We start from the raw sequence: 27,456 nt of genomic DNA, 5'->3' as shown, positions 1-27,456 counted from the left end.
TAGGTAAATATTGCAACTCGTCTTCTGCCTGGGGAGTTTTCCTTCAGATGGAATTCCAGCAGTTCCTCAAGGTGTCGGTTCGTACGCTCTGACTTTGAAGGCTACATGAATATTGGATATTTAACAGCGGCCTAATTGAGGATGTATTTGTCTAGCACTTATTTTAAGTCAGATTTGAGTGTTGTGTTTGTACCTTAAGAACAATGAGGACCAACTTCACTCAAAGCTAACAGTGGATCAGGATTACAAGACACAGAAACACAGCAGCGCTCGACCATGTCTATCACTGTTCTTTTAAAGAAGATCTATAACCTGCCAGGGAAATATGACAGGAAAGTGGAATTGTCTTTTAGAGGTAAGAGCTAGATATGGAGGAAGAATCATATTGTCATATTGTTCTGTTTAATTGGGGAATAAATTCTATGTACGAAAAAGTGTAGTATTTATATATTGTGTGAAATAATAGAGGGACTAACATGTGAAATCTTTGTTTAAACATGTATATTCAGAGACTTCTGTGTTACTGTATTTAAAAAGACAAAAAAAATTTACTGTCCAGGTTTCACCCACAAAACCAGGATCCTTCAGTGTGAGAATATAGCCATCTTCAACGAGGTAAGTGTTTTAGCTGTTTATGGTGAAAATTTGAAAGTAGTTTACTAGAAAAGCAAAATATTTCCCACTGCCTCATATAAGATCAGTAGTTGCTACAATACCATTCAAAATTCCTATGTTCACCAAGGCTACTTTTGTTTGATCAGAAAAACAGTAAAATTGTTACAATTGAACCTAACTGTTTTCCATTAATATATTAATATTCATATATTTTAAAATGTCATTTATTCCTTCAGAAATCATTTGAATGAACCATTTACAATTATTATCAAGGTCTTTACTCTCAATGTTTGATCAATTTAATGCACCTTTGCTGGTTAGAAGTATTACTGACCCCAAACTATTGAGCAGTAGTGTGCCGGTTACCACTTTCACATTTTAGGCTACCTACCTTTATTTTTTCATAATACATTTGAGAAGACCACCTGTGAAAGCAACAAACGTAGCTGCTCATTCTTGTAGAATGAAGATCAGTGTTTTTTTATTTTTTGAGTATGTTGAGAGGAGGTCTTCATGCTAACCACACCTTTAGTCACCATGCTAGATCTGCCACAGACACATCAACATTCCCAAAGTCTTGTAAACAGCCACATCTATGAGCTCAGATACAGTGATGAAATTAAAAAATATTTGACTAGAGGTCTGTCACAAGGTTATCCTTTAACTTAAACTAACAGATACTGGAATGGTGGAAACAACAAGAAAGAAATGACATTCAATCTGCGTGAAGATAAATCATGTTCAACACTGGCTTTATGAGGAGGAAGTCCTTGGGATTTTCATTTATGGGAAATGCAGTGACTGTAAAGAAGGGAGAGATCTAACGCAAACACCACCATTTTATAGATTTTGATTTATTTTTTATGTATTTATTTTATTTACACCCACACAGACTACCGGTCAAAAGATTGGAATAATTAAATAATAATTTGAAAGAGATCCCTTATGCTGATTTGAATCAAAAATACTGTAAAGTATGAATATTAGGAAATATTTAAAAATGTAATTTATTCTAATATGTTGATTTGGTGCTCAAGAAATATTATCCTCAGTGTTGAAAGAAAGCAATGGCATGTTAAATTGATCAAAAGTGACAGAACGAAACATTCATGATGTTATTATTTCTAATTAAAATATATGCTAAAAATCACTGTTACCACAAAATAAATAAGCAGCATTACATTTTTCAAAAAAGAAAAAGCCTTTAGCCTGTGTGCAGTAAATGAACATGTTTGTACAGTTTTCTTTGAATCTGTTATTGTGCATTTCTATGACTCTAGCACTTCAGATGGCCTCACTATGGGAAGGTTCAGAGGGATGAAATTCTGTCAATCAGCGTCTACAACTGCAGTAAGATGTTCAGCAACAGGTCAGAACATGAATCAGCCCTCATACTGAAAGTATTCATTATAAATATAAAATAAGACGAGGGAAATGAACTAAATGATTCTTAATGAACATAATATTCCAAAACAATTCAGTATATTGCTGTGTGCACAGATTGCTGGGAAGGCTGGTGATCAGCCTGCAGCATGTGGTGTCTGTGGGGCAGCTGCTGCTCCGTGAGCCCCTCACAGACCGTCAGCACAGTCTCACTGATGTGAGTGAATGAAGAGCTGCTCTCAGTTTAACAGATACTCTTTATGAAATTCTAACATGGTGTGGTGAAGGGTTGTTGAATCATTAGCTGTTGGTATGGTGTTAGGTGTGATTGAAGCTGTTTTGTGTTGGTATGTGTTGATGGATTGTATTGTGTAGATCTACATAGAGCTGGAGGTGAAGTACAGCCCTGTTCAGGGGGCTGCAGGGGTGTGGGACAGTGATGACTTCATCAGAGAACAGGACATTGATGGGTGAGAGATGTTGTTTATGTTCATCTCATCCATCCATCCATTTATCCATCCTTCCTTCCTTCCTTCTGTTTTTCCTTTCATCTATTTTCTCTTTTTCTTTATTTCAACATCTTCCTTCCACCCATTCCAACTTTTTCCTTTCTTCCTTTTCTCATCCATGCTACCTTCCAACCTTCCTTCTTTCTTACTTTCCTTCCTTCCTTCCATCCATTTTCCCTTTGTTCTTTTCTTCCATTCATCCATCCATTCATTATTTCATGCCTTCCTCCTTCTATTTATGTTAATCTTCATTCAATTTCATTCTTCTTTTTTCCATCAATTTTTCCTTCCTTCTGTCCTTTTATCCTTCCATTTGTCCTTCCTGCCTCTATTTCCTTCCATCCTTCCAGCAATTCATTCATTCATTCTTCCTTCCTTCCTTCTGTCCCTTCTTCCATCCATTTTGCCTTCCTTTATGACTTCTACTGCTTTCTTATGTCCATTATGATTTTTTATTTTTCCATTCATCTTTTCTTTCTACCTTCTTTTCTTCTTTCCTTCCGTATATTCTTCCTTTCTGTCTTCCTTCCATCCAGCCATTCTTCCTTTCTTCTATTTCTTTTCATCCATTCTTCTTTTTCTCCATCCTTCCCTCATTCTCTACCTCCTTCCTTCCTTCCTTCCTTCCTTCCATCCATTCATCATTCCTTCCTTCTGTTTTTTCTTTCATCTGTTTTCACTTCTTTCATTATTTCAACATCTTCCTTCCATCCATTCCTACTTTTTCCTTTCTTCCTTTTCTCATCCATGCTACCTTCCATCCTTCTTTCTTTCTTTCTTTCTTTCTTTCTTTCCTTCCTTCCATTTTTCCTTTCTTCTTTTCTTACATCGATCCATCATTTCATACCTGCCTGCCTTCCTCCCTCTATTTCTTTCATCTTCATTTAACTTCATTCTTATTTTTTCCATCAATTCTGTCATTTCTTCCTCCGATTTGTCCTTCCTGTCTCTATTTCCTTTCTTCTGTTCTTCCTTCCTTCCTTCCTTCCATCCAGAAATTCATTCATTCATTCTTCCTTCCTTCCTTCTGTCTCCTTTATCACTTCTACTGCTTTCTTACATCCATTCTTTTTATTTCCTCCTTTTTTCCATCCATCCATCTTTTCATTCTACCTTTGTTTCTTCTTTCCTTTCATAGATTCTTCCTTTCTATCTTCCATCCATCCACCCATTCTTCTTTTTATTTTCATCCATTCTTCTTTTCCTCCATCCTTCCCTCATTCCCTACCTCCTTCTTTCCTTCCTTTCTTCCATCCATCCAATATTCCTTCCTACCCTGCATTCTTTATTTTATTCCATCTATCCTTCCTTCCATTCCTCTATTCTTCATCCTCCTTAATCCTTCTTTTTACCTATTTTGAAAGGATGGATGGACCCATGGTTTCATTCATTTAATGACTAAGTCACATTCCTTTAGTTTTGTAATGTCTTTGTAAATCTGAATTTTCTCTATTTCAGCTCAAAGCTTGTCATCAGGAACACAGGCTTTACAGAAGCAAAGTAAGGACATCTTCACTACGTGCAACTCATACACATTTTCATTTCCTTTATTCATGGTATTCACACTGATATACTCAATGATTTGTAGTTCTTCAGACGGCCTGCGTCCTCAGCAGCTGGATCGTGAGACGAGAATGATCGGGCGCAGTCTTTTGAAAACTGATGACGAGGAAGGAGACGAAGATGATGATAATGACTACGATGATGATTATGACTTTGCAGACATCGAATGTGCCAATGTGACATTCACCCCCATTTTGAGGTGAGTTTCAATTACCTTTCAGTGTAATACATTTCACTATACCATAAAGAAACCTATTGTACTGCAGTGCAGTGTAATGCAAAACTTTACACATTGTATAACTAAAAATGTCTCATTGTGTAATTCCCATATTTGAAATTTAATCTGAGAATGTAACAAGTTTGATAAATAATACTTCTATAACTCAAGGCTTTTTATTTGTGTAGTCGTTGCAAGGCTATAGCAAAGCATGAGCTTGCTGTCACACCTAAACTGAAGTCTTTCCAGGTAAAACAATTAAATGAAGCCTGCTTATTTCAAATACAAGGAATTCTGTAATTGTTTTCCTTATAGCTGACTCTGTTTGATGAGAATCTAGTACGTTTAAATCTTTTGTTCCCTCAGGTGAATGTAAATGTGATTGAAGCTCAAAAACTGGTCGGGGTGAACATCAACCCAGCAGTGTATGTGACTATTGGAGATGAGAAAAAGCACACGGCTACTCAGAAGTCTACCAATTGTCCATTTTACAATGAGGTAACTACTTGCAAAGAACTCAGCTTTAAGCATCTGAAGCTTTAGGTATCTCTCTGATTTGTTTTGTTTCTGTTTTTGTCTTTCAGAACTTCATGTTTGAATTCCAAGAGACACAAGATGTGCTCTTTGATAAAGTGATTGAGATTTCTGTAAGTATTCTCAGAGACACTATCGGAGGGCAATTAAAGAGGGCTTTCATAAGTTTCTTACATATACAGCAATGGCTTCAATGCACTATTATTTTATAATGACTGATGATGCACAGGTGAACAGTGAAAAATATACAGTATTGAAAGGATAATTCTACTTAATCTGACCTTTATTTTTGGCTTGAATAAAGTAAGGTAATTTATATATTGCCATATTTTAAGTTATCTGACACAATGTTTAATATGAATATGGTGCATATATCATGGCATTTTTTTTTTCTTTTCTTTGATATTTTAGGTGGTTCATAAGAAAATCCTCGCCTTTTTGATGACCCGCATAGGAACTTTTAAGATCGACATCAGCACAGTGTATCAGCAACCGGGTAAACCCAGATAAACCCAGCTTAAGAAGGAAAAAGTGCTCATTTAAGTGAAGATTATAGAAGTTGAGAGTTCATTTCATTGGTAAAACGATAATAACATTCCCTAGACATTTTAATGGTGATAATTAACTCATCACCGGTGGTAAAAAATAACGATTATAGGTCTAGTGCATCATTGATCACTACAACAACTTAACACATCCAATATACTGTATCCCACAGATCACCGTTTCTACCAGAAATGGGCTCCGCTTACTGACCCAAAAGATACCCGCTCAGGAATTAAAGGCTATGTGAAGTGCACAGTGAGTGTGGTGATGAAAGGAGATCCCATGGGCATGGTCAGCTTGGCACCAGCTGGCAGCCAGAATGATGACATTGAAAAGTAAGAGCTTGCCTTATGTTAACATGGCTGTTCTCCTCTTAAGGACATATTCCCCCTAAAAGACACATTAATATTAGATGTTTGGTTCTTTGGTCATTGACATTAGTATGTTCAGTAGTCAGTTTTCAGCATCTGAAACCTAATATATTTTAGTGCATTTTCATGTGGCGTGTAGGAACCTTCTCCTTCCAAAGAGGATGCCATCAGAACGTCCTTGGGCAAAGTTTGTCCTGAAGATCTTCAGAGCTGAAGGTCTGCCCAGCATGAACTCAGGTTTCATGGGGAAGCTAATGAGAGACAAGAAGGTTTTCCTCGACCCTTATGTTCAGATCACATTCGCTGGCCAGCAGGTGATTTTCTTTCAATTTAATTTTGAATTAGATATTTTGTTTTAACACAGAAGGTTTCAACAGGAGGAACAGAAAGTCCTTCTCTGAAAATGTTTGATTTTTCTATTTAAACAGTCAAATTATCTTTCTATCGTTTAGATTCTTTTCCTTATATTTTCCACATACTTATCCAATGTGATATAACACTTATGTCAAGGGATACACAAACACGCACACCCTGTTGGTGCGTTTGTTTGTTAAATGGGCTGAAGTGCCGTCAATATTTGAACTGCTCTTGGAGTCTTACCACACAGGGTATTCGCAAACATTTCAGCTCAAAAGAAATTATGATGTCAGAGCTTGTTTCTGACAAAGTTCAAGTGGAGTCAGGAGCCAAACCTAAACTCTCTGTTCTTAGCTAAGTAACACATGCTATATATACAGTAGCGTATCATAAAAATCAGTCAAATACTATATGAAGTATATGGTATGGTAGAATATTGTAAAAATGAAAAATAAAAACAAAATGTAAAAAACATGTTTTATTATTTAAAAAAATGCAATAGAAATTGCGTGAAAATTCATACATTTACATATTGAACAGGGGGAAACGTCAGTAGACAGCAACACTAATGCTCCTGAGTGGAATGAACAGATATCCTTCATTGAGCAATTTCCTCCTCTTGCTCGACGAATCAAAATCCAGATTCTTGATGATGCCAACATTGGCGATGTGGCTGTTGCAACACACTTCCTGGACCTTCTTCAAATCGCCAATCCCAACCGAAATGGTCAGTTTTAATAGTGACTGCTGCAAATGTACTGAGATCCCAAGTTCACCCAAAAATTACAATTCTGTCATCATTTACTCACCCTCATGTCGTTCCAAACCTATTTGACTTTCTTTCTTCTGTGGAACACAAAAGGTGATATGTTAAAGAATCCTGGCATACAAACAGTTGTGGCTCCCATTGACTTCCATTAATTGTTTTTGATCATACAATGAAAGTCAATGGGAAACAAATGTTTTTGATTACCAACATTCTTCAAAATATAATCTTTTGTATTTGAAAGGAAGTCATACAGATTTGGAACGACATGAGGGTGAGTAAATAATTAAAGAATTTAAAATATTTTTTGGTGGACTACTATATCTCTTTAAGTACAAATGCATTTCTGAATCCCCCACTTATGTATCTGCATCATCATTTTAACAAGATACCTTCATGTTTTTACCGCTTTTTAAACAACAACTACCATTATTTTTCTGCAATCTCCATCCATCAGGTTTCAATCCCACCTTTGGCCCTTCTTGGGTCAATCTCTACGGCTCTCCTCAAAACTCCACGCTGAGAGACATCCACAGGGATCTTAATGAAGGTCTGAGTGAAGGGATCTTCTATAGGGGCAGAATACTGCTCTCACTGACTGTGGAGGTTTATTCCTCCCCTACAGTTGTGGTGACGGAGAGTAAAACCATTGCAAATGTGAAAAGCAAAATGAGCAGGCTTACTCTTAAACGCAAGAGTCGAAGGTCCAAGGAGAAGACGGCAGGCAAAGAAGGTAGTGTCAAAATATGCTTTAATCATTATGTGTGGTGACACAGTGCTAAAAGGAATCTATTTCTTTGTGCATCCTGAAATGGGCTAAACTTAATAACATTAGCTCAGCCAATAGTGTGACGTTTGGGGCAGGGTTATCTCTTTGTTCGACCATTGGCAGATATCAGGAATGTCTAAAATTTATTTGACATTAGTGGCAATATGTAATGTAACATTTTATCACATACTGTGTGTTTTTGGTGTTATGCATTCATACACACACAAACATGTTTCAAAGATCTTCTAGTACTCTAATCACATTTGAAAAATGATTGTATTCAGCAATGAAGAGTTCCAGTGGGCCTGCCGAGGAGTCTGACGATGTTGGCGCTGAGGTACCAGCTGCCGTTACAGTGGAAGTGGAAGATGTTCACCCTCTTCCTGAGGTCAGTGACCAAGTTTGCCTGATAGAAAGAGAGAAGAGAGTCTACCATGTTCTATTTCAGCTTATACAAGAGTTAGTTCTATAGTCTTCAGAATTGATTTGCAGAGCAGCATTACATGACAGCCCCAGGCTGTGTGGAAATTTTTTAGTGACTGTTTCTGCAGGCTACATTGTTAAAGCAGGTGGCGACGAGTCTCTATGAGTGAGTCAGAGAATCATTCGCTCAATTGATTCATTCACAGCACTTATTCAGTTAGAAAACAAACAAAGGGTCTGTCTCTTAGTCATTGAATCATTCATTAAATTTGTTCAAAATACTTACTTTACTTACTTTACTTTACTTTTAGTCATTTAGTAAATGCTTTTATCTAAAGCGACTTACAAATAAGAAAAAGTAACTAAAACTAAAAGTCAAAACTCTTTAAATACTATATACACACATTTAAGAAAATAAAGAAATTAAATAAAATTGACAAATGCATACAAATTTCAATACTAAACATTTAAATGAAAACAAAAAAATAAGCTAAAAACAATTAAAAAATTAAAACAACAAAAGGTATGAGTATAATAATGCTTCTAACATAACACTAAGCCAAACAACTACATGTGTATGTACAGCCACACACATATACATATAGATACGTATAAAAATAAATTCAATATATATATTATTTCATTTCTATATAGTATGAAGTACTAAAATAACTCAAATTAAATCAAACTAAAACTGAATAAACAACCTATACAGACATCAACACTGAGCCAAGCACACATGTTTTAAAACAACAACAACAACTCACTTACACAGAGTAAGAAATGGTTACAAAAACTGAAACAGAAGTGAAACAAGTTGTAGGAAAGAGGAAAAATAAAAAGCGATACTGAAATATTGAATCATTCACTACTGGAGACTTTTTGGGAAGAAAAAGAGACAAAATAATTTCCAATATTGTGTCTAAAATGTTCATTACTTGTTTACTAAACTGTTGTCTAATATAACACATTGTTAGAAACATTATTACATGTACTGTATCTAGTTACAATTAATCAATGGTGTATCTGTTATTTCCTCATGCAGAATTTCCCTGGAGAGAAGGATGAATTTTTGTTGTTTGCATCCTTCTTTGAAGTGACAATGATAGATCCTTCTATTGGCTCCAAACCAGTCACCTTTGAGCTGTCTATAGGTAAGATTAGACTGTTTTATCTCATAATATAAACAGCTGTTTGAGTATAAGCCACTCATACAACTGTTTATGTAGAGCTTTATTTTATTTCAGTTTTCTTTAGTTGCTAGTTGGCACGGCCACATTTCTATTTAGGGCCCAAGCCAGTAAGGCGCAGGGCCCTATTGTTCTTCTAAGGATTATTATTTTTTTTTTTTTTTTTTTTTTTTTTTTTTTTTTTTATTTCAATCATCCGGGCACTTTTGGGGGCCTTAACGTGCCCGAAAACTCTCGAAAATTGGCACGCACGTTGGAACCTGCGGCCATTAGGACGCCGCTGAGGCTGGGACCCGGGCGTGGCACAGGGGCTCTACGGCGCCCCCTGGAAAATTGTCAGAAAACTTGATGTATAGCTCACACATACTTGCACGTATTCATATGAAACTCGGTACACATATAGAACTCATTGAGCTGAACAACTTTCACGCTGCATGTCTTAGGGTCCGCCCAACAGGAAGTCGGCTATTCAGGGCTGTTTAAAAAGCGCATGCTCTGGAATTTGATATACTCCTCTGAGGATTTCCATACGATTACCACCAAACTCGGTGAACATGATCTCAAGACATTGGGGACGCTAAATTGCGAAGATATTTTTGATATGTCGAACGGTTTGCCCGTGGCGAGGCGATGAAGTTATGGCGAAAAATGAGACCCAGGAAATGCCTAATAACGTCCACATACATTGTATGATGTAGATCAAACTTCAGTGATTTGTTCTTTGTATGATGCCGATCGGATAGATGTGACTATTATGACTGAAAGTTATAGCGCCACCAACTGGCTGCAGGAAGTGTGTCGTTTTCAAAATGCTTTGAATTCAGCATCTTATTTTTACTCGATTTGCTTCAAACTTCACCAGAATAATGTCAAAACACAGCCGATGTAAAACTGTGAAGGGAAGATTGATATCTAAAATTATGTTGCCATGGCAACGTGTCAAAGTTGAAAATTCGTTTCTGGTGATTTTGAGGCAGATAACATGTTTAGAATGTCATGAAACTCAACACACATATGAGTATTAATGATAGTTAGACACTGGAAAAAGCTCATATACGGGCGTGGAAGAGGCACTCTATAGCGCCACCTTTTGTCAAAAATGAGGGGGTTAGTTTTAGCTACAGACCCCAAACTCGGTACATAAATTGTTCTAATTAATCCGGACAACTTTCTAATTTACAGTCATTAGCTACGACCAACAGGAAGTCGGCTATATTTATTTTAATGTGGGTTTTTTTTAAAAACGGGCTGTAAACAAATTAATACTCCTCCAAGCAGAAACACGGAAATCACACCAAACATTTTTTATCATGATGCCAAAATACTGAAGATGCTAAATTGCGGACGGATTTAGGATATCTTGAACGATGATTTAATGGCAATTTATTAAAGTTACAGTAAAAAAGATCATTTCTTTTTTTTTTTTATCTTTTAAGAGCAGCTTCCAAACACTTCATAAAAAATTACATACACAGAACAATACAGTCTGAGGATATGTGATTAATTTTATGAATTTACAATACACTATGCAGAGGAGAAAATTTGAAAACTATCAGAGAGTTAGACTTAGACTGCTTCTGAGTGAGAGATCCCTGTCAGCCTGCAGCTGAGTGAGGGGTGGGGGTGGGGTGGGGTGTGAGTGACTGTGTGAGTGACTGTGTGGATTGAGCCAGTGGGTGAGAGAGAGAAAGAGAGAGAGAGGGTCTGTTTTTTTAAATCTTTAAAAAATGCTTATAAATCATTAAAGATTTTGATAACACTTTATAATAAGGTCTCAATTCTTAACATTAGGAAATGCATTAATTAACGTGAACTAACAATGAAAAATATATTTTTACAGCATGTTAATTCTTCCATGATAGTATGAACTAACAAAGAACAATTTTTTTAAAGCATTTATTAATCTTTTTAATGTTAGAAAATTAGTCATGTTCAAAAGATAAACTTTAAAATGTAATAATATATAAACACATTTTGGAATTAATATTGATCAACATTAAATGGTATATAATTATTAATGATTATATATATATAATGATAGCTACAGACACCAAACTCGGTACATAAATTGTTCTTATTAATCCGGACAACTTTCTAATTTACAGTCATTAGCTACGACCAACAGGAAATCGGCTATTTTTTTTTTTTATGTGTTTTTTTTTTTTTTAAACGGGCTGTAAACAAATTCATACTCCTTCAAGCAGAAACCAAAAATTCACACCAAACATTTTTTCACATGCTTCCAAGATACTGAAGATGCTACATTGCGGACTGATTTAGGATATCTTGAACGGTGATTTAATGGCAATTTATTAAAGTTACAGTAAAAAAGAACACTTTTTTTTTTTATCTTTAAAGAGCAGCTTCCAAACACTTCATAAAAAATTACATACACAGAACAAGACAGTCTGAGATATGTGATTAATTTCATGAATTTACAATACACTATGGAGAGCAGAAAATTAAAACTATCAGAGTTCTCCTGTCTCTGTGCTTCTAATGTGTGCGGTGGGTGACTGGGTGGGTGACTGACTGTGTGAGTTCAGTGAGTGTGGAGGGGGAGAGAGAGAGAGAGAGAGAGAGAGAGAGGGTCTGTTTAAACTTCTCAATAAAATCCTTAAAAAATGCTTATAAAGCATTAAAGGTTTTGATAACACTTTATAATTAAGTCTCTTTTGTTAACAGTAGGGAATGCATTAATTAACATGAACTAACAATGAAAAATATATTTTTTACAGCATGTTAATTCTTCATTGATAGTATGAACTTACAATGAACAAAATATTTTTAATATTAGAAAAATAGTCATGTTCAAAAGATAAAACTTTAAAATGTAATAATATATTAACACATTTTGGAATTGATTTTGATAAACATTAAATGGTATATATTTATTAATGATGTAAATTAACAACAGTTAAATAATGTTGTTTTTAACATTGGTTAATTCACAAATAACATTAAATATTAACAATATATGTTTTACTTTATTCATTTGTGTTAGAATAAATTATTCATGTTAGTTAATGGAAAAATAAATCATTAAAAAATGCTTATAAATCATTAAAACCTTTGGTAACTATAATAATTTCTCATTTGTTAGCATTAGTAAATGCATTAACTAACATCAACTACCAATGAAAAATATATTTTCACAGAATTTAAAGTTTTATATGTTGTTCTGTGTGTGTGTGTTTCACAGAGTTGATGGTTTGGAATAACCCTTTAATTGCCGTATCCCTTAAAACCAAACTGCCAGAGGGTTACTGTAATGTGTGTGCTCGCTGGGCACCGTTTTATCGATGCCACCGGGATGGCGTATGCTGACGGCTTGGGCCCGTCATCGCTGCTCGCAGCTATATTTTGTTTTTGTTTTTTGTTTTACAGTTTTCATCTATTATTTATATTGTCACTTATTTCAGAGTTATTCGTTTTTTTCTTAGTTATGTTTAGTTACAATAACACTGCTTCACAGGGAATTATGGGAAAACTGCAGATGTTGTAGTGAAGTCCAGCAAGAGTGGTAGTCAGGAGAATCTGGCTGAAGACAGGCAGCCGCTGTTGGAATCAGACGATGAGTTGGAGAGAGATGAACTTCTGAACCCTGGCCCTCAAGACAAATCCGTTACACCACCCAGGAGACCACAGCCCACTGAATACGACAGGTGAAATAACATTCTCAAGGCTGACAGGTTATCGTTATGTGGAGTGCAGCAGGATTGTGCAAGAATAGCAGCAAATTTGATCATTTTTATCATTCAGATCGTTTAGTTGCATTCCCTTATTCCGAGAGAAACCATGTATCTTCGTGTGGAGCTACTTCGAGGATCACACCTTCCGATTTCACAACAGCAATTGGTTGTCCAAGATGGCTGACCGACTGGCAAGTGACACTGAGCAGAAATATAAGATTGTGTTTTTGATGAGCAGGATTACGAATATGACAATCTAAAATGTGTTACAGTCCACATGCTACCTTATTCTCCTCATGTCATTCCAACAGCATCTATTTAACTTGACTGTTCGAAAATCTAATTTTCTAAGTTTGACTTGTGTCCTATATTCTTTAAGGAATATGGCATTGATGAAGTGGAGATGCTGTTGAAAAGATCAAAAATCAAGGCTAAAGAACGTTTGGTGGATGTCACGCTGGAATTCTTTTCCACTTGCAAGTAGGACACATTTGCATGACAATATTGAGTCTGTATTTCCCCTCTTACATCGTACATTATAGAAAATAGAAATCTTGTTCTCACCGCTCTTAGGCAGTACTGCAGTAACTTAGACAGGAAGAGGAATGCTCGTCAAAACACCCTGGATAAGTGCCGTGTGGGGCTCATCAAAAGGAACATTGTGAGTGACTGTATTGAATTTGGTGTTAAAGAAGTACGCTGATGAATTATATGGTTAAACCCATTAAGAGTCTTCATTGAGAATGTGATATGAATTGCAGGTTTTGCTGGCCAAACAGGCCCTGCGAGCGAGAAAGAGAGTGACCAGAAATACAGTTAAAGACAGACTACCGGATCTCAAGAATATCGCAAAGAGGCTCCACTTTCTGGCCATAGAAGTAATGTTACCAAGATTCGCTGTGTCTTGTTTATCTCAAATGTAGTTTTTTACCACCAGAACTGTATGTAAGTGTTTGTGTTCTCATATGGCAGCCTCAGAGCACTCTGCCCGATGTGTTTTTGTGGATGCTGAGTGGAGGGAGGCGAGTGGCCTACACCAGGATCCCAGCACCCTCCGTCCTGTTCTCACTGGTGGAGGAAGAGAAGGGAAAAGACTGCGGGAAAATCACTGCTGTGTACATGAAGGTGAATTCGCACTTCATATCACTTATTGCAAAATCTTTTTCTGTCCAATCCAGTTTTCATGATAGTTTCTTAAAATAAAATTGGCATGACAGTTTGAAATGAACTACACTATACATTAGCGATTATTAATATTGCCCAGTGCCCACTCATAACAACAACAAACATGATTTTGTCATAGATGAGCACATGCTTTTTATGTATTATTATACAATACAATCATTACAATTAGATACAATTATTATGAAATTAAATTTTACAATCTAACATTTTCTTTAACCTTAGTAAAATGGAGCAACATATTGTTTCTTTGTGTTGTTTATTATTGTGATTTTTGTTGTTGCTTAAAAATGTACATCAGCATATAATCAGTGAGAGTTTGTTTAAGACATTAATACAGAAAGGATTCATTAATTTCAGAAGTGACAGTAAAAATATTTGTTACAAAAGATTTATCTTTAAAATGAATGCTGTTCTTTCAAACTTTCTATTAATCAATGAATCATGCTTTCCACAAAAATATTAAGCAACTTAATTGTTTTCTACTCTAATAATAATAAGAAATGTTTAGCGAGCACCAAATTAATATATTGGAATGATTTCGGAGGGATCATGTGACACTGAAGACTGGAAGAAATAGATTCCATTTAATAGTATATTAAAATAAACCATATATTTTAAATTAAAATATTTAACAATATTATTGTTTTTACTGTATTTTTGATCAGATAAATGCAGCCTTGGTTGAAGAGACTTATTTCAAAAGCATTAAATATCTTGCTGACCCCAAATTTTTAAATAGTATTTATTTATTTGAAAAGGGACCATGTACAATTTTAACATAAATGTTTCCGTTTCATGCACTGTACCGAATTTAGCCAATAGCTAGTTTTCATCCGCAGCCCCTTGGCAGGTAATCACTAACATAAAAACATAAAACAGCAAACACATACAGCACAATAAAACATACAAATACATGCACATCCTATCAGAGGCAAAATAAAACAATAAAAATAATGAATAAAGAGTTCAATATATGTGCACATCCTTATGTCTTCTGGTAAGGTGTTCCAATGAGAGATAGCTTTCGCTTAGAAAGACGCTAACCCAGAGGCAGAGTGATAAAATGGAACAACAAAATCACTAGTAGATGATAATCTAGTAGATCTTGCAGTCTGTAGAGAGAAAATGCACAAAATCACAAACTATAGAAGGTGCCAAACCATTTAAAATTGTATGTACCATACACACATTTTTTTTAAAGTCTAAAATTATCAATACTCAAAAAATTATATTTCTACAAAATATGGTAGTGGTAATGTTGGTTAGGCTTTTTGTCCAGAATTTTTAAAGTCTTGTATGTGTAGCTTATTTCTGTATTTTTATAATTTTTTTCTATAGACCCCTGGAGGACCAGTGGGGGAATTTTTTGCCAAACTGGAAGTATATATGTGGCTTGGTATCACAAAGTACGCAAAAAACTGTGTCACCAGCCTTCCAGCAGAGTTCAGACCCATTTACGAAGAGGTGACTTCTGGTGCATCAATTCCCCGTAACATGCCTCCCACCAAATTAGCAGTGGAAGGTATTTTAAGAAATTCATTTCAGCTAATACAAACATCTCGGATATTCTCCATAATTTGTCTCGAAAATCTATATATTTTAATTTGGATGACATTTCACGAAAATGACAGTCTCTCCTTTTGTGCTTTCATCCAGACAGTCGTTATTTCCAGTTACGTGCTCACATTTATCAAGCGCGTGGCATTATTGCAGCCGATGACAATGGAATGTCCGACCCCTTCGTCAAGGTTGTGTTCAGCACACAGTGTCAGGTCACACGGGTGGGTCTCATATATATATAAAGTTTTTTTTTTTTTTCTCTGTTCCCAATAAAAAGCACTGGACAGGGAAAGCAAAAACAAGTTTTATTCAATTCACATGAGATTTATTGACCCTTTATGACAATTTTTGACCCATTTTTGACTTTATGACCCATTTAAGTCCATTCAGTCCCACTAGGATCTGAAGGGGCATAGAAATGAGCCATTCAGCCTTTATTGATTGTAATTTTGTGTCTCAGAGATTGTTAAAAGATTTTATTCTTTGTAGGTGATGGAAGAAACTCTGTCCCCGACGTGGTGTGAGTTACTTCTCTATGATCAGGTTCTGATGGAGGGCAGTAAGGATGAGTACAGAGAAGACCCTCCTGTGGTCATCATCAACATCTATGACTACAACAAACTAGTGAGTGATAGCTTTTAATGCGTTAACTGTTTTGAAATGCTGTCATCTCTGAATCAACTGTAAACGGCACTTAAAAACCATGCTTGAACAAAAGCATAGGTTTGGTTCTAACAGTAGTACATTTTGAAATCAAATAAATAATAAAGCTGCACCATGTTTTCACATACAATGTTAATGTCAGATGTATTGGTTATTCCTGTTTAAAAAGTCTACTTATATACTGCATAAGAGCATATTACATCCATGAATAGACTAGAATACAAGAAGTCACACTTATGATTGTTTATTATACAGTGCGATTTATTTGTGGTGCATTTGAATGTTACAACAGGGCAGTCCACAAGCCCTTGGTCGTGCATTTGCAAAGCCAGAGTTGAAGTTCGTGGAAGAGTCATATAAAAAACCCCAGCTGCAGTTTTTTGAGATCACAAAAGGCAAGAGCAAAGCTGGTGAAATTTTGGCAGCTCTTGAGCTCATAGAGTTGGATTACTCAAGCTTCGGAGAGGTGGGACTCCAGTTTTTCTCATTCATTTCACTGAAAAAGACAGCGAGAAGAGTCTAGATTAACACACATATAGACATGACTAAGCATTCATTTGTCTGTTAGAGAGCAGCTTAATACACCTGAATGAATAGAAAGATATATATTAAAATATTTAATGCTTTTGATAGTAGTCTCTTTATGTTCACCAAGGCTGCATTTATTTGATCAAAAATACAGTAAAAGCAGTAATATTGTGAAGTAATATTGTCATTATATTATAAACTTACGTCTTCTACTTTAATATATTTTAAAATGCAGTGTTTTATGGCAAAGCTGAATTTTTTAGTCACAGAATCTTTCAGAAATCATTCTAATATGTTGATTTGGTGCGCAAACAACGTTTCCTATTATTATTTATGTTGAAAACAGTTGTGCTGCTTTTACATGATGGTAAAGATAACTCGCAGCCAATGCTCCACCTCTCTCTCTCTCTCTCTCTCTCTCTCTCTCTCTCTCTCTCTCTCTCTCTCTCTCTCTCTCTCTCTGTATATATATATATATATATATATATCAGAAAAATTTTAAAATATGCCTTTTAAATGTCATGTTTGTGTGTTCTGAATCTATCTCAGCCAGCTCTGCCACTGGATGTTGACCCCAAGGAACCACAGTACATGGAAGAAGAATGCTATTATATAATTCCCGAGGGAGTTCGACCTGTGCTCAGGAAATACAGAATAGAGGTGCAAACTTGAACAGATATAAACACATAAAAGTTGCAAGAGCTTTATTTAACATCAACATTTAAAGGTTTCAATGCCAAAGAACAAATTGATTTCTCAAATGTGTTCATAAATCATCCCCCAAGAGAGTGTTTAAAATAGCAGCACGGTTTGAGTTTGCCAGCTGACTGGTTTGGTACTTGTCTACAGTGTTTTGAACTCAAACCCTTAAACGGCAGGTGCTGTACTGGGGCCTGAGGGACCTGAAAAGAGTCAACCTGTTTGAAGTGGAGCGACCTCAAGTGAAGATTGAGTGTGCGGGCCACATGATCGACTCTGAGGAAATTCAGAGCTACAAGCTGAATCCCAACTTCAGTGATGTGGTTAAACACTTTGATGTTGTAAGACTCCCTCTTTTCAAAGTATTAGACCTTATCTCAAGAACTGTGTTGAGAACATGCTTGTCATACAAGCATTGATCACATATCCTGTTTCAGAATTACTAAAATCAGTACTGGTGAGATGTCTTACTCAGAATGATTTACTACACAATTATTAAACATTAAAAAAGTAAGCATTAAATATTTGATGAGGATGATTTAATATTAATGGTCTACTACTTGCTTTTATTATCATAACTGCACAATAGCTCATAACAGTTTATGTGTCCTCAGGAACTTCCAGAGCTCGTTTACCTGCATCCTCCTCTTACTATCTTCATAATGGAGCAGAGGGCATTTGGGAGGCTGGTCCTGGTGGGAACTCATGTGGTCCAAAACCTCGTGCAGTTTGGTCCCAGGGATCAAGAGGAGTGGAAAGACGAGGAGGAGGAGCCTGAGGGTATGGAACCTTTTATAGCTCATATGTTTGTGGTTTAAATGCCGAAAAATAAAGCATCTGCTTTTCTGATATGTGCACATAAATAATTTACATTCAGAAGTGCACCAGACTCTTTCTTTACAAACTAGGATGGCATGAAACTTTGCTGAAATGAGAAAACACACTGACTACACTTAGATGCACATTATTCTTATTTAGGATCTATATTATGGTTAAGTTAGAAGATAGTTCTGAACATTAATTCAATTAACTAATTTCTCATTCATAACAGCAACGCACAAGAATTACTTCCAATAAATTGCATAATGAGAACTCATGAGATTCCTATATGCTTATTTCTTGTATTGTTTGTAAGTCTGATTGATCCAGTGGATGTAGAGTTAGAACACTGAATATCCAGTAGAACAGAGGATGCTCTAAATAAGATGTAAGTTGTAATAATATTTCATAATAAGACTGTTTGTACTGTATTTTTATCAAATAAATGCAGCCTTGGTGAGCATAAGACACTTCTTTGAAAAACAAAGTATTATTATTATATAGTATAACCACATTTTGAAACATATCACTATTTTTGCACATCTAAACATGGTCACGGTTGACTGGTTTTAAATATAGAATATAGACTATAGTTTTTAATATATTTTCACATTGAAAAATCCTAAACATTCGCTCACAATTTTAGAGAAGAAGCCTCCCCAGAAGACCACTCCTCTAACCACAGTGATCACCATGGACTTGGGTGGACTTCCTCTGAAGCATAGCAAAATTCCTGTTAACCCACTTAACTTAGTCACGGTAAGTTCCACTGTCTTTTTTTTCAGTCCATTAGAAACTACTATATGTGTGAAGCAGTTCAAAATTGTATCTGCCATCTTCCACCACTTTTCTGAGGTTTTACAAACACTTTTATTCAGGCAGCTGCCATGTGGTCACGGGGTATCCAGTCTGGGTGAAATGACGTTAGTTGGCGGCTTTGGGATGTTTGAAATAGCTCCTAATGAGTTCTTAGCACACATGTTTTAACCATCCACAGCCTGCAGTTATTAAATGTGAAGCCCTTTGCACCCATTGACCTGTTGATTATGGTGTGAATCTGCTGGTTTGATGAGCACAGCGAAGTGTGTTCCTGTGTCAGTTTGAGCTCCTGCTGTTAGATCACTCTGATTCATTGGGCAGCCACTACATAGCCAAGACCCCTGCTGACATCCAAATGGGATGCTTTCAATCATGAGTGTGTGCGTTTGGCTTTTAAAAATACATGTTCATGTAAAGGCCTGTTCACAAATATTAAAGGTTAGGAGTGAAACAAGCGTGAGTAAATGAGTTTTAACTTTAAAAATAACGTATTGTGGAAAACTGCATTTTCAGTCTCCAATCAAAAAGGCGATTAAAAAAGAGGAGGAGTTAGAGGAGGAGCCACCAGAAAAGGAGGAGCTTGATTGGTGGTCTAAATATTATGCATCACTGGCTGAACTCGAAAAACAGGTGATAAATTGTTTTGATAATAGATTGTATAAACGACGTGTCTTGTTGATTTTCTCAACATGTAAATGACTTGTTTCCATCTCTTCTTCAGGAGGAGAAAGAGGATGACTTGGAAGATGGACAAGATGGAGGTACTATGAGCGCAAGCAGGATTTAAGTGTTACGCTATTATAAATGAATCAACATTTTTGTGAATAAATCAATGACTCTTTCATAAAGACTTACATCACTTGTATCACTAAATGTATCAGCGTCTGAATTTGGAATAGCGTAACAACAGCAAATTCAGACATCTGAATGAAACCAGTTGGACAGAGGTCTAAAACATATTTGGGTGCTTAAAAATGTATTATCAAATGCATTACATAACAAAATACCAAATGTAGTTGAACAAGACATGAACTTGTGGTTAGTCTGCTGTGGGAATTACTCCAAACATGCACTAAAATCAATTATGGGTGAATGGAAAGTGAAATTACTTCTGAGAAAAGGTCTAATATAATTTGTTTGTGGATACCACTTGGTTTGAACTTTCTTATGTGATGACATTCAGACATTTTTAATGTAACCTAAGTGGCCACATCCTTTGCTTAGGACACCTGTGTGAATCTGAGGATAAATGACTTCATATATGCTCTAAAAATCAGCTATGGGCTGTTTGAAAGTGAAATTACTTCTGAGTAAAGGTCTAGCGTAATTTGTTTGTGGATGCCTCTTGGTTTGAGCTGTCTTGTGTGATGACATTCACACATTTTTAGTGTGACCTAAGTGGCCACATCCTCTACTTTAGGATGCTTAGGACTGAATGTATTTCAAAGTATCATAGTAATGTCACATTCTGCAGATGGAGCACAATTGAGCATGTCAGCACTAGAGGCAGAGGATGATGAGGCTGTGATTGAAATAGAGCCGCCTGCTCCAAAGAGGAAGAAAATGGCCACCTTACAGGTTTGACATGTTCTTCAAACTCCTTTTATTTTATTCAATACAGTGTTTTATATCTGCTGTTCAGCCATCTAAAACTATTTGCATTATTTGCTATTTACATTTTCTGCCCACTTTTTTATTGCATTTCCTAGCTTTACAAGTCTGAGCTTGAAAATGAATTCATTCAGTTCATGGACTGGTTGCACATATTTCCTGTCTACAAAGGCAAATCCAGCCTGGAAGATGAAGAGGAAGATGAAAGTACGAGATATATGGGTAAATATAAGGTGAGATGTGCGTTTTGGCAAGCTCTCATGTGCTGGATCTACAGTGTGACAGCATGCATGAAAAAAGTCAAGTATTAGAGGTTAAAGTGGAGCTGTGGTTAATTGCAGGGATCGTTTCTGATATACCCCATCGCTCCCGAAGACGAGGATGCAGACTGCCAGATCACTAATGGGATTCCCAAAAATGCACCCATCAAAGTCCTTGTGAGGGTATATGTAGTAAAAGTAGGTTTTACGAAACAAATTCATTTTTTTTTTTTCTTTTTTTTTACAAATTCTGCACAGTTAGTTGACTAAGTTTTATATTTTATATGTTGTCATTATTTGTTTTAAGTTGGTATGAAATGGGCTATCTATTTTCTAAATGCACGTTATTAATCTTATTGTGAATGATTCATCCATGCTTGTTTCTCTCTCTCTCTTTAAATCAAAACATCATAATTTTATGGTGAAGCATTAGACTTCTCTCTGTCTCTCTGGTAATGTATGCCAGACTTCTCCAAAGCATTTAGTCTGCCTAAATTCTTCTCGTTTCTTAGAACTGTCTGCAATCTTGCATTCAGCCGCCATCCAGTCAACAACCGATGCATAAAACCAAGTCCCCCCTATACATTTCTCTTTTATGATAATCCATTTCACTCTAATGAATCACAATACAGAAGAAAATAACTGTTGTTACATAGCAACTTTTTTTTTGTATCATCTTTTACATTTTGTAAATAAATAGTCGTTCATGTATTTATGCATGAATAAGAAAAATGTTCAATGGTTTTAAATGGAGCATGTCACATTGAAGGGTGCATTGCTTGCTTCACAATGGTACAGTTTTCTATCATTTCCCCTTAAATTTTCTGTGCATTGAATCTGAATGTGAACTGTTTATGCTTTTTTTCCCCTTTGAACCCCAAGGCAACCAATCTGGCACCCACAGACCCAAATGGAAAAGCAGACCCCTATGTGGTGGTAAAAGTTGGCCAGCAGCAAATGGACAGCAAAGAGCGCTACATTCCCAAACAACTGAACCCAGTGTTTGGAGAGTAAGTGCCGTCTGTTCACAAAATGAATGAATGTTCACAAAATTCAGTATGGTGCCTGTAAGAATGAAAGATTAAATTAAATTTTTCATAGAGGCTTTTCTTGTACAGTGTTTTTAACTCTTGACGGCACATGCACATTGACAGCCTGAACTACAGATATAGTTATAACTTGAAAAAAAGGCTAAATCTGTGATATCATTATTCTCAGGTTTGGTTACTGATTTGATATACTGAGCACTTGTCTCCCCACAGAGTGTTTGAATTGACCGTTTCCTTCCCCCTGGAGACAGAGCTCACACTGTATGTGTTTGACCACGACCTTGTTGGTTCTGATGACCTGATTGGTGAAACCCACGTGGACCTGGAGAATCGTTTCTACAGCCGCCATCGCGCCGGGTGTGGCCTGGCACTTCATTATGATAAGTGGGTAATGGTTTTAGCCTGTGATGATGGTGGTGATAGTTATTATAATGATATTATTATCTTTGTCGTGACCACTACTGTCGTTGTCATCAGAATTTCTCAAAGCTCACTGACTGCTTTAAGCTCATATTGGAAGAGCTCTCAGAAGATTGTTTGCAGCTGCAACGTTTAAAACACTGAGATAAATCAAGCGGTTTTGTGGCCTGATTTTCATTTGACTCTCTAAAGGTTAAATAAGATTATGATTGTGATCATAATCAGTCACAGACAGTCTTGTGATTTCAGGGATGGCTATAATAAATGGAGAGATGCCAAGAAACCCACTGCGATATTATTGGAGCTCTGCCGCAAAAATGGGATTCCATCTCCAGAGTACCGAGAGTCTGAAATTAAAGTTCTCAACAAGATCTTCAAAGCTCCCAATGAGGCTTTTCCAGAAGGTGGAGATACAAGTTTATTAAAATAAAATAAAGGTTATAAAGCACCTTCATGTAATACAAACAGTAATTTTGTGTTCTGTTTCTTCAATGAAAAAATGAGTTTGGTATAAAACAGAGATACCAAAAAATATCCACATCTTTTTATTGTTTTATGGCACTGAACTCCAACGTTTGCCTTTGTCAAAATGCAAGTAACATACATATATATATATATATATATATATAGATAGATAGATAGATAGATAGATAGATAGATAGATAGATAGATAGATAGATAGATAGATAGATAGATAGATATACATAAATTAATATGAGACTTGGATCCTGCAGAGTTGCTGAAGAAGAATAAGAAGACTGAGGAAGACTATGCAGAGCTGGATGAGCATAAAGCTCTGAGTGTCCTGCAGCGCTGGAAGGAGATGAGAGAGTTCTGTGAGGGAGCATGTCCTCTGGTTCCTGAGCATGTGGAGGTCCGCTCACTGCTTAATGCCGAAAAGCCAGGCCTCCCTCAGGTCAGACTCTATCGCACACACTATGACTGGTTAGCCGTCTTGGTCAAGACCAGTTAGCTTAATCAAACCATCACTTAAATTGCGTCCCAAATGACGCACTGTACACTATACACTTATTCAATGCATTATGTACTCAGTCATCTTATGTATGAATTATATAAGTTTATTTTGTCATCCAGCATACCCTCTCATTATAGGACGTTATTAAAGCTCTGACAGTTTACTTCGTTTTTCGGTTAATTGAGTGCATCATCTGGGCATTTGAAGTACACCTTTTCTTTTTTTGGAATTTTCAGTGTGAGCACACTAGTCACACTATTTATACTAATATTGGCATAGAATAGTGCAAATTGGGACACACCATTGTCCATAATCATATCTCTTATGCCTTTGACATGGCAGGGTTATGTTCACATGTGGATTGATATGTTTCCTGTGGATGTACCTCCACCACCACCTGTTAATATCAAACCTAGACTTCCAGAGAGGTAATCAGGACATCACATGTTCATTATGCTAAAGAAATCTATGTTCCAAGAGCAAAGTGTCACCAAAAAGACATTGAAAAAAAGAGAATTAAAGATCTGAAGATTACTTTCTACACTTCTCTCAAGAATAATAATTAGCTTATGTGCATTATTTGTGTAATGAGAGAATATTTATCCCTGTGTTCTAGTTATGAGCTGCGTGTGATCATCTGGAATACTGATGATGTTGTACTGGATGATGTCAATCCTTTCACTGGAGAGCCATCAAGTGACATCTATGTTAAAGGGTCAGAATATACAAGAAATTAAATAGCCAAGGAAATCTAAAGTTTCTTTGATGCCACTTTACAGTTCTCTGTTCCGTATAAATTCCATAAAAAACAAAGTTTGGATTCCATAATATAATTTTTTTTTAAAGAAATTAAACCTTTTATTCAGCATGAATGCATTAAATTAATCAAAAGTGGAAGTGAGATATTGTCTTTTTTTAAAGATTAAAATATATTAACTATGTATTATATTTAAAATATATATATATTAAAATAGTTATTTTAATTAGTAATAATATTTCAAAGTATTAATGTTTCACTATATTTATTAGTGCTGTCAAATGATTAATCGCGAGTAATTGCATCCAAAGTAAAAGTTTTTGCTTATATAATATGTACTGTGTATATTTATTATGTATATATATAAATACACACACATGCATGTATATATTTAAGAAAAATATGTTATGTTTTATATAAAATATATTTATATATAATATAAATTATATGAATATAAATATGTACATGTAAATATTTTCAAAATATATACTGTATGTGTGTATTTATATATACATAATAAATATACACAGTACACATGCATATATTATGTAAACAAAAACTTTTATTTTGGATGCAATTAATCGCAACTAATCGTTTGACAGCACTAATTTATTTTATAAATAAATGCAGCCTTTGTGAGCATAATGGAGTTATTAAAAATATTTTAAAAAATATAATAAAAAATATAATTTTTCCATTCACCAGCTGGATTAAAGGTCTGGAAGATGAGAAACAGGAGACGGACGTGCATTTTAATTCCCTCACTGGTGAAGGCAACTTCAATTGGCGCTTTGTCTTTCACTTTGACTATCTTCCTACTGAGAAGGAGATCATCTACAAGAAGAAGGAGTCCATCTTCGCCCTTGAGGAGACTGAATTCCGCCAACCGGCTGTTCTGGTGCTGCAGGTCTGGGATTATGACCGCATCGGTTCCAATGACTTCTTGGGTCAGTGCTTGTAGTTACTAGGGTTCATGTATGAAATTTTCTAGTTAGTCAGTAAAAACATAAATTCCTTTCCAGGATCCATAGAGTTGCGTCTCAGCGATATGGTCCATTCATCAAAATCATCCGAGCAATGCAGCATCAAGATGGCCAAAGACAAGGCTGGCCCTCGCTTCTCCATCTTCCGCAGCAAGAGGATGAAGGGCTGGTGGCCGCTTATCAAACTAAAGAGCCAAGCGGACATCGAGAGAGAGGAGAGGGAGGCAGAACAAGAGAAGAAAAACAAGAAGAAGAAGAAAAAGAAGTCAAGCAAGCGTAGCCAAATGAAACCAGAAGATCTGCAGTTTGTGGACAACAGTGGGAACACCTTCCTTCTAATGGTACAAGCACTTTGTCAGTGCACCAATAAAGAATAAAATCAATGTGGTGACACACTTGTTTACTTTGTAAAGGTAGACTCAAACTCCTTATTCATTAATGTGGTTTTCAGGGTAAAGTAGAGGCAGAGTTTCACCTAGTGACAGCTGAAGAAGCCGAGAAGAACCCTGTGGGAAAAGCACACAAAGAACCCGAACCTCTGGACAAACCAAAGTAAGAGGCTAAAACACACTATCTGTGCATATATAGATATTCATATCAGTTTACATCTTTATTGTGTACGTACTAAAATGTGCTGCATAAATATGTTTTTGTTCCCTTAAGTCGCCCCAAGACATCCTTCAACTGGTTTGTGAACCCCTTGAAAACATTTGTGTTCTTTATCTGGAAGAAGTACAAGAAGTACATCATTGCTTTGATCATTTTGGTTATTCTGGGGCTCTTCCTCTTCCTCATCCTCTACACCCTGCCTACACACATCAGCCAGCTTATTGTCAATGGATGAGAAGGTGGAAATGCACATAAACAAAGAAATTTACTGATCAACAGGGGAAATAATTATACGCGTTTACATAGCCATTATTTACTTTTAATAGGAAAGACAAAAGCAATAATAACTAATCAGACTTTAACAATCCAAACAATTGCCTGTTGAAGGTGCAGTAAGCCATTTCTGACTATCACTGTTGATATTTAAAATAACCAAAACAAACACGCCCCTACTCAAAATGATCACACCCCTATCTTGATAGCTCCACCTCCAAATTCACTAATAGGCAATGCAGTAGCCCCCCTCCCCCATCATTAGTGGACACGCCCCTTACTGGTCATTGGCTAAGTGTGTTTTGGTGCTCAGTCTGATTCACTTTCAACAGTGTTTCTCAGAAATTGCTTACTGCGCCTTTAATAAATTCAGTGCAGTTTAATGCTTTATAATTACATGTACACTGATGTTCAAACGTTTTAAAGAAATTAATAATTTTAATCAAATAAATGCAGCCTTGATGAGTTTTAAAAACGCTTAAAAAAAGGTTTAAGAATTTAATTTCCAATCATGCTTCTGCTTTTAAATATATTATTTTTATTTTATTTTATATGTATTCTAGGACTGTTTAGTCAATAAAGAGATATGGTATGGAAAGTATATACATTCACAGCCTTCATTCAGAACAAAAATTTCATAAATTTCATTTATGTCTACATGAATTTCATTTATGTCTAGACTGTCTGAACTTCACTTGTCTTTTTTCAAGTTTAGGGTTTTATTTGCAGAACTACAAAATTCAGCAATTTGAGGTTCATGACAGAAGCCTATTCTACAGAGGTACACAACAGTAAATTTGATAAATAAAATGAGCTCCAGCCTGGTCACAGTATATGCTACAGCTTCAGTGACACTGCTGCTCAGTGCACTTGATGATGTGACAAATAGAAACCAACATCTATAAAAAAAAAAAAATTAAAAAAAAAAGTGTATTGCATTCAGGAACATGCTTCCTGCATCTTTAGAAAAAAGACTTTTCTCATGCAGAGCAATAATATAAAACGTATCAGAATCAGAATGAGCTTTATTGGCCAAGTATGTTTACACATACGAGGAATTTGTTGTAGTGACAGAAGCTCCACAGTGCAACAGAAAGACAGCAACAGGACAGGACACAGATAATAAAAGAATAATATGCAAATATCCAAATAGGCAATGTACAAAACAGCAAAAACACAATATATTATATAGACAATTATGTGTGTACAGGTCTGATATGTACAAATTTGAAATAAAAAAATAAAAAATAAGTTAGTGTGGTGAATAAATAATGTATAATAGAGTTGTGTGTTCTGCAGTTATTGTCAAG

At 35.8% G+C, this 27,456-nt stretch overlaps 1 protein-coding gene across 1 annotated transcript; it reads left to right on the top strand.

Annotated features, from left to right (window-relative positions):
* Positions 1-276: 276 nt before the first annotated feature.
* On the top strand, positions 277-26,108 carry fer1l4 (fer-1 like family member 4; the record flags this gene model as incomplete). The annotated part of the gene is made up of 46 exons (XM_079396144.1): positions 277-355; positions 560-615; positions 1,896-1,984; positions 2,116-2,215; positions 2,374-2,468; positions 3,966-4,007; positions 4,096-4,269; positions 4,476-4,536; positions 4,654-4,785; positions 4,872-4,934; positions 5,233-5,317; positions 5,540-5,702; positions 5,878-6,052; positions 6,636-6,822; positions 7,319-7,594; positions 7,915-8,018; positions 9,099-9,207; positions 12,719-12,908; positions 13,006-13,126; positions 13,315-13,415; positions 13,509-13,596; positions 13,697-13,813; positions 13,908-14,060; positions 15,459-15,642; positions 15,777-15,901; positions 16,170-16,304; positions 16,636-16,809; positions 17,421-17,531; positions 17,750-17,911; positions 18,185-18,350; positions 19,036-19,148; positions 19,722-19,838; positions 19,930-19,969; positions 20,683-20,786; positions 20,918-21,052; positions 21,161-21,277; positions 21,962-22,089; positions 22,342-22,512; positions 22,798-22,952; positions 23,283-23,464; positions 23,867-23,952; positions 24,141-24,239; positions 24,987-25,228; positions 25,304-25,605; positions 25,716-25,816; positions 25,928-26,108. The coding sequence occupies 46 exons, from the start codon at positions 277-279 to the stop codon at positions 26,106-26,108; spliced, it is 6,090 nt and encodes a 2,029-aa protein (XP_079252270.1).
* Positions 26,109-27,456: the final 1,348 nt, after the last annotated feature.

The sequence above is a fragment of the Barbus barbus genome (assembly GCF_936440315.1).
Source record: "Barbus barbus genome assembly, chromosome: 37".
Taxonomy (NCBI): Eukaryota; Metazoa; Chordata; class Actinopteri; order Cypriniformes; family Cyprinidae; genus Barbus; species Barbus barbus.
Note: the sequence above shows the minus strand (reverse complement) of the source record. Positions and strands in the feature narration are given on the sequence as shown.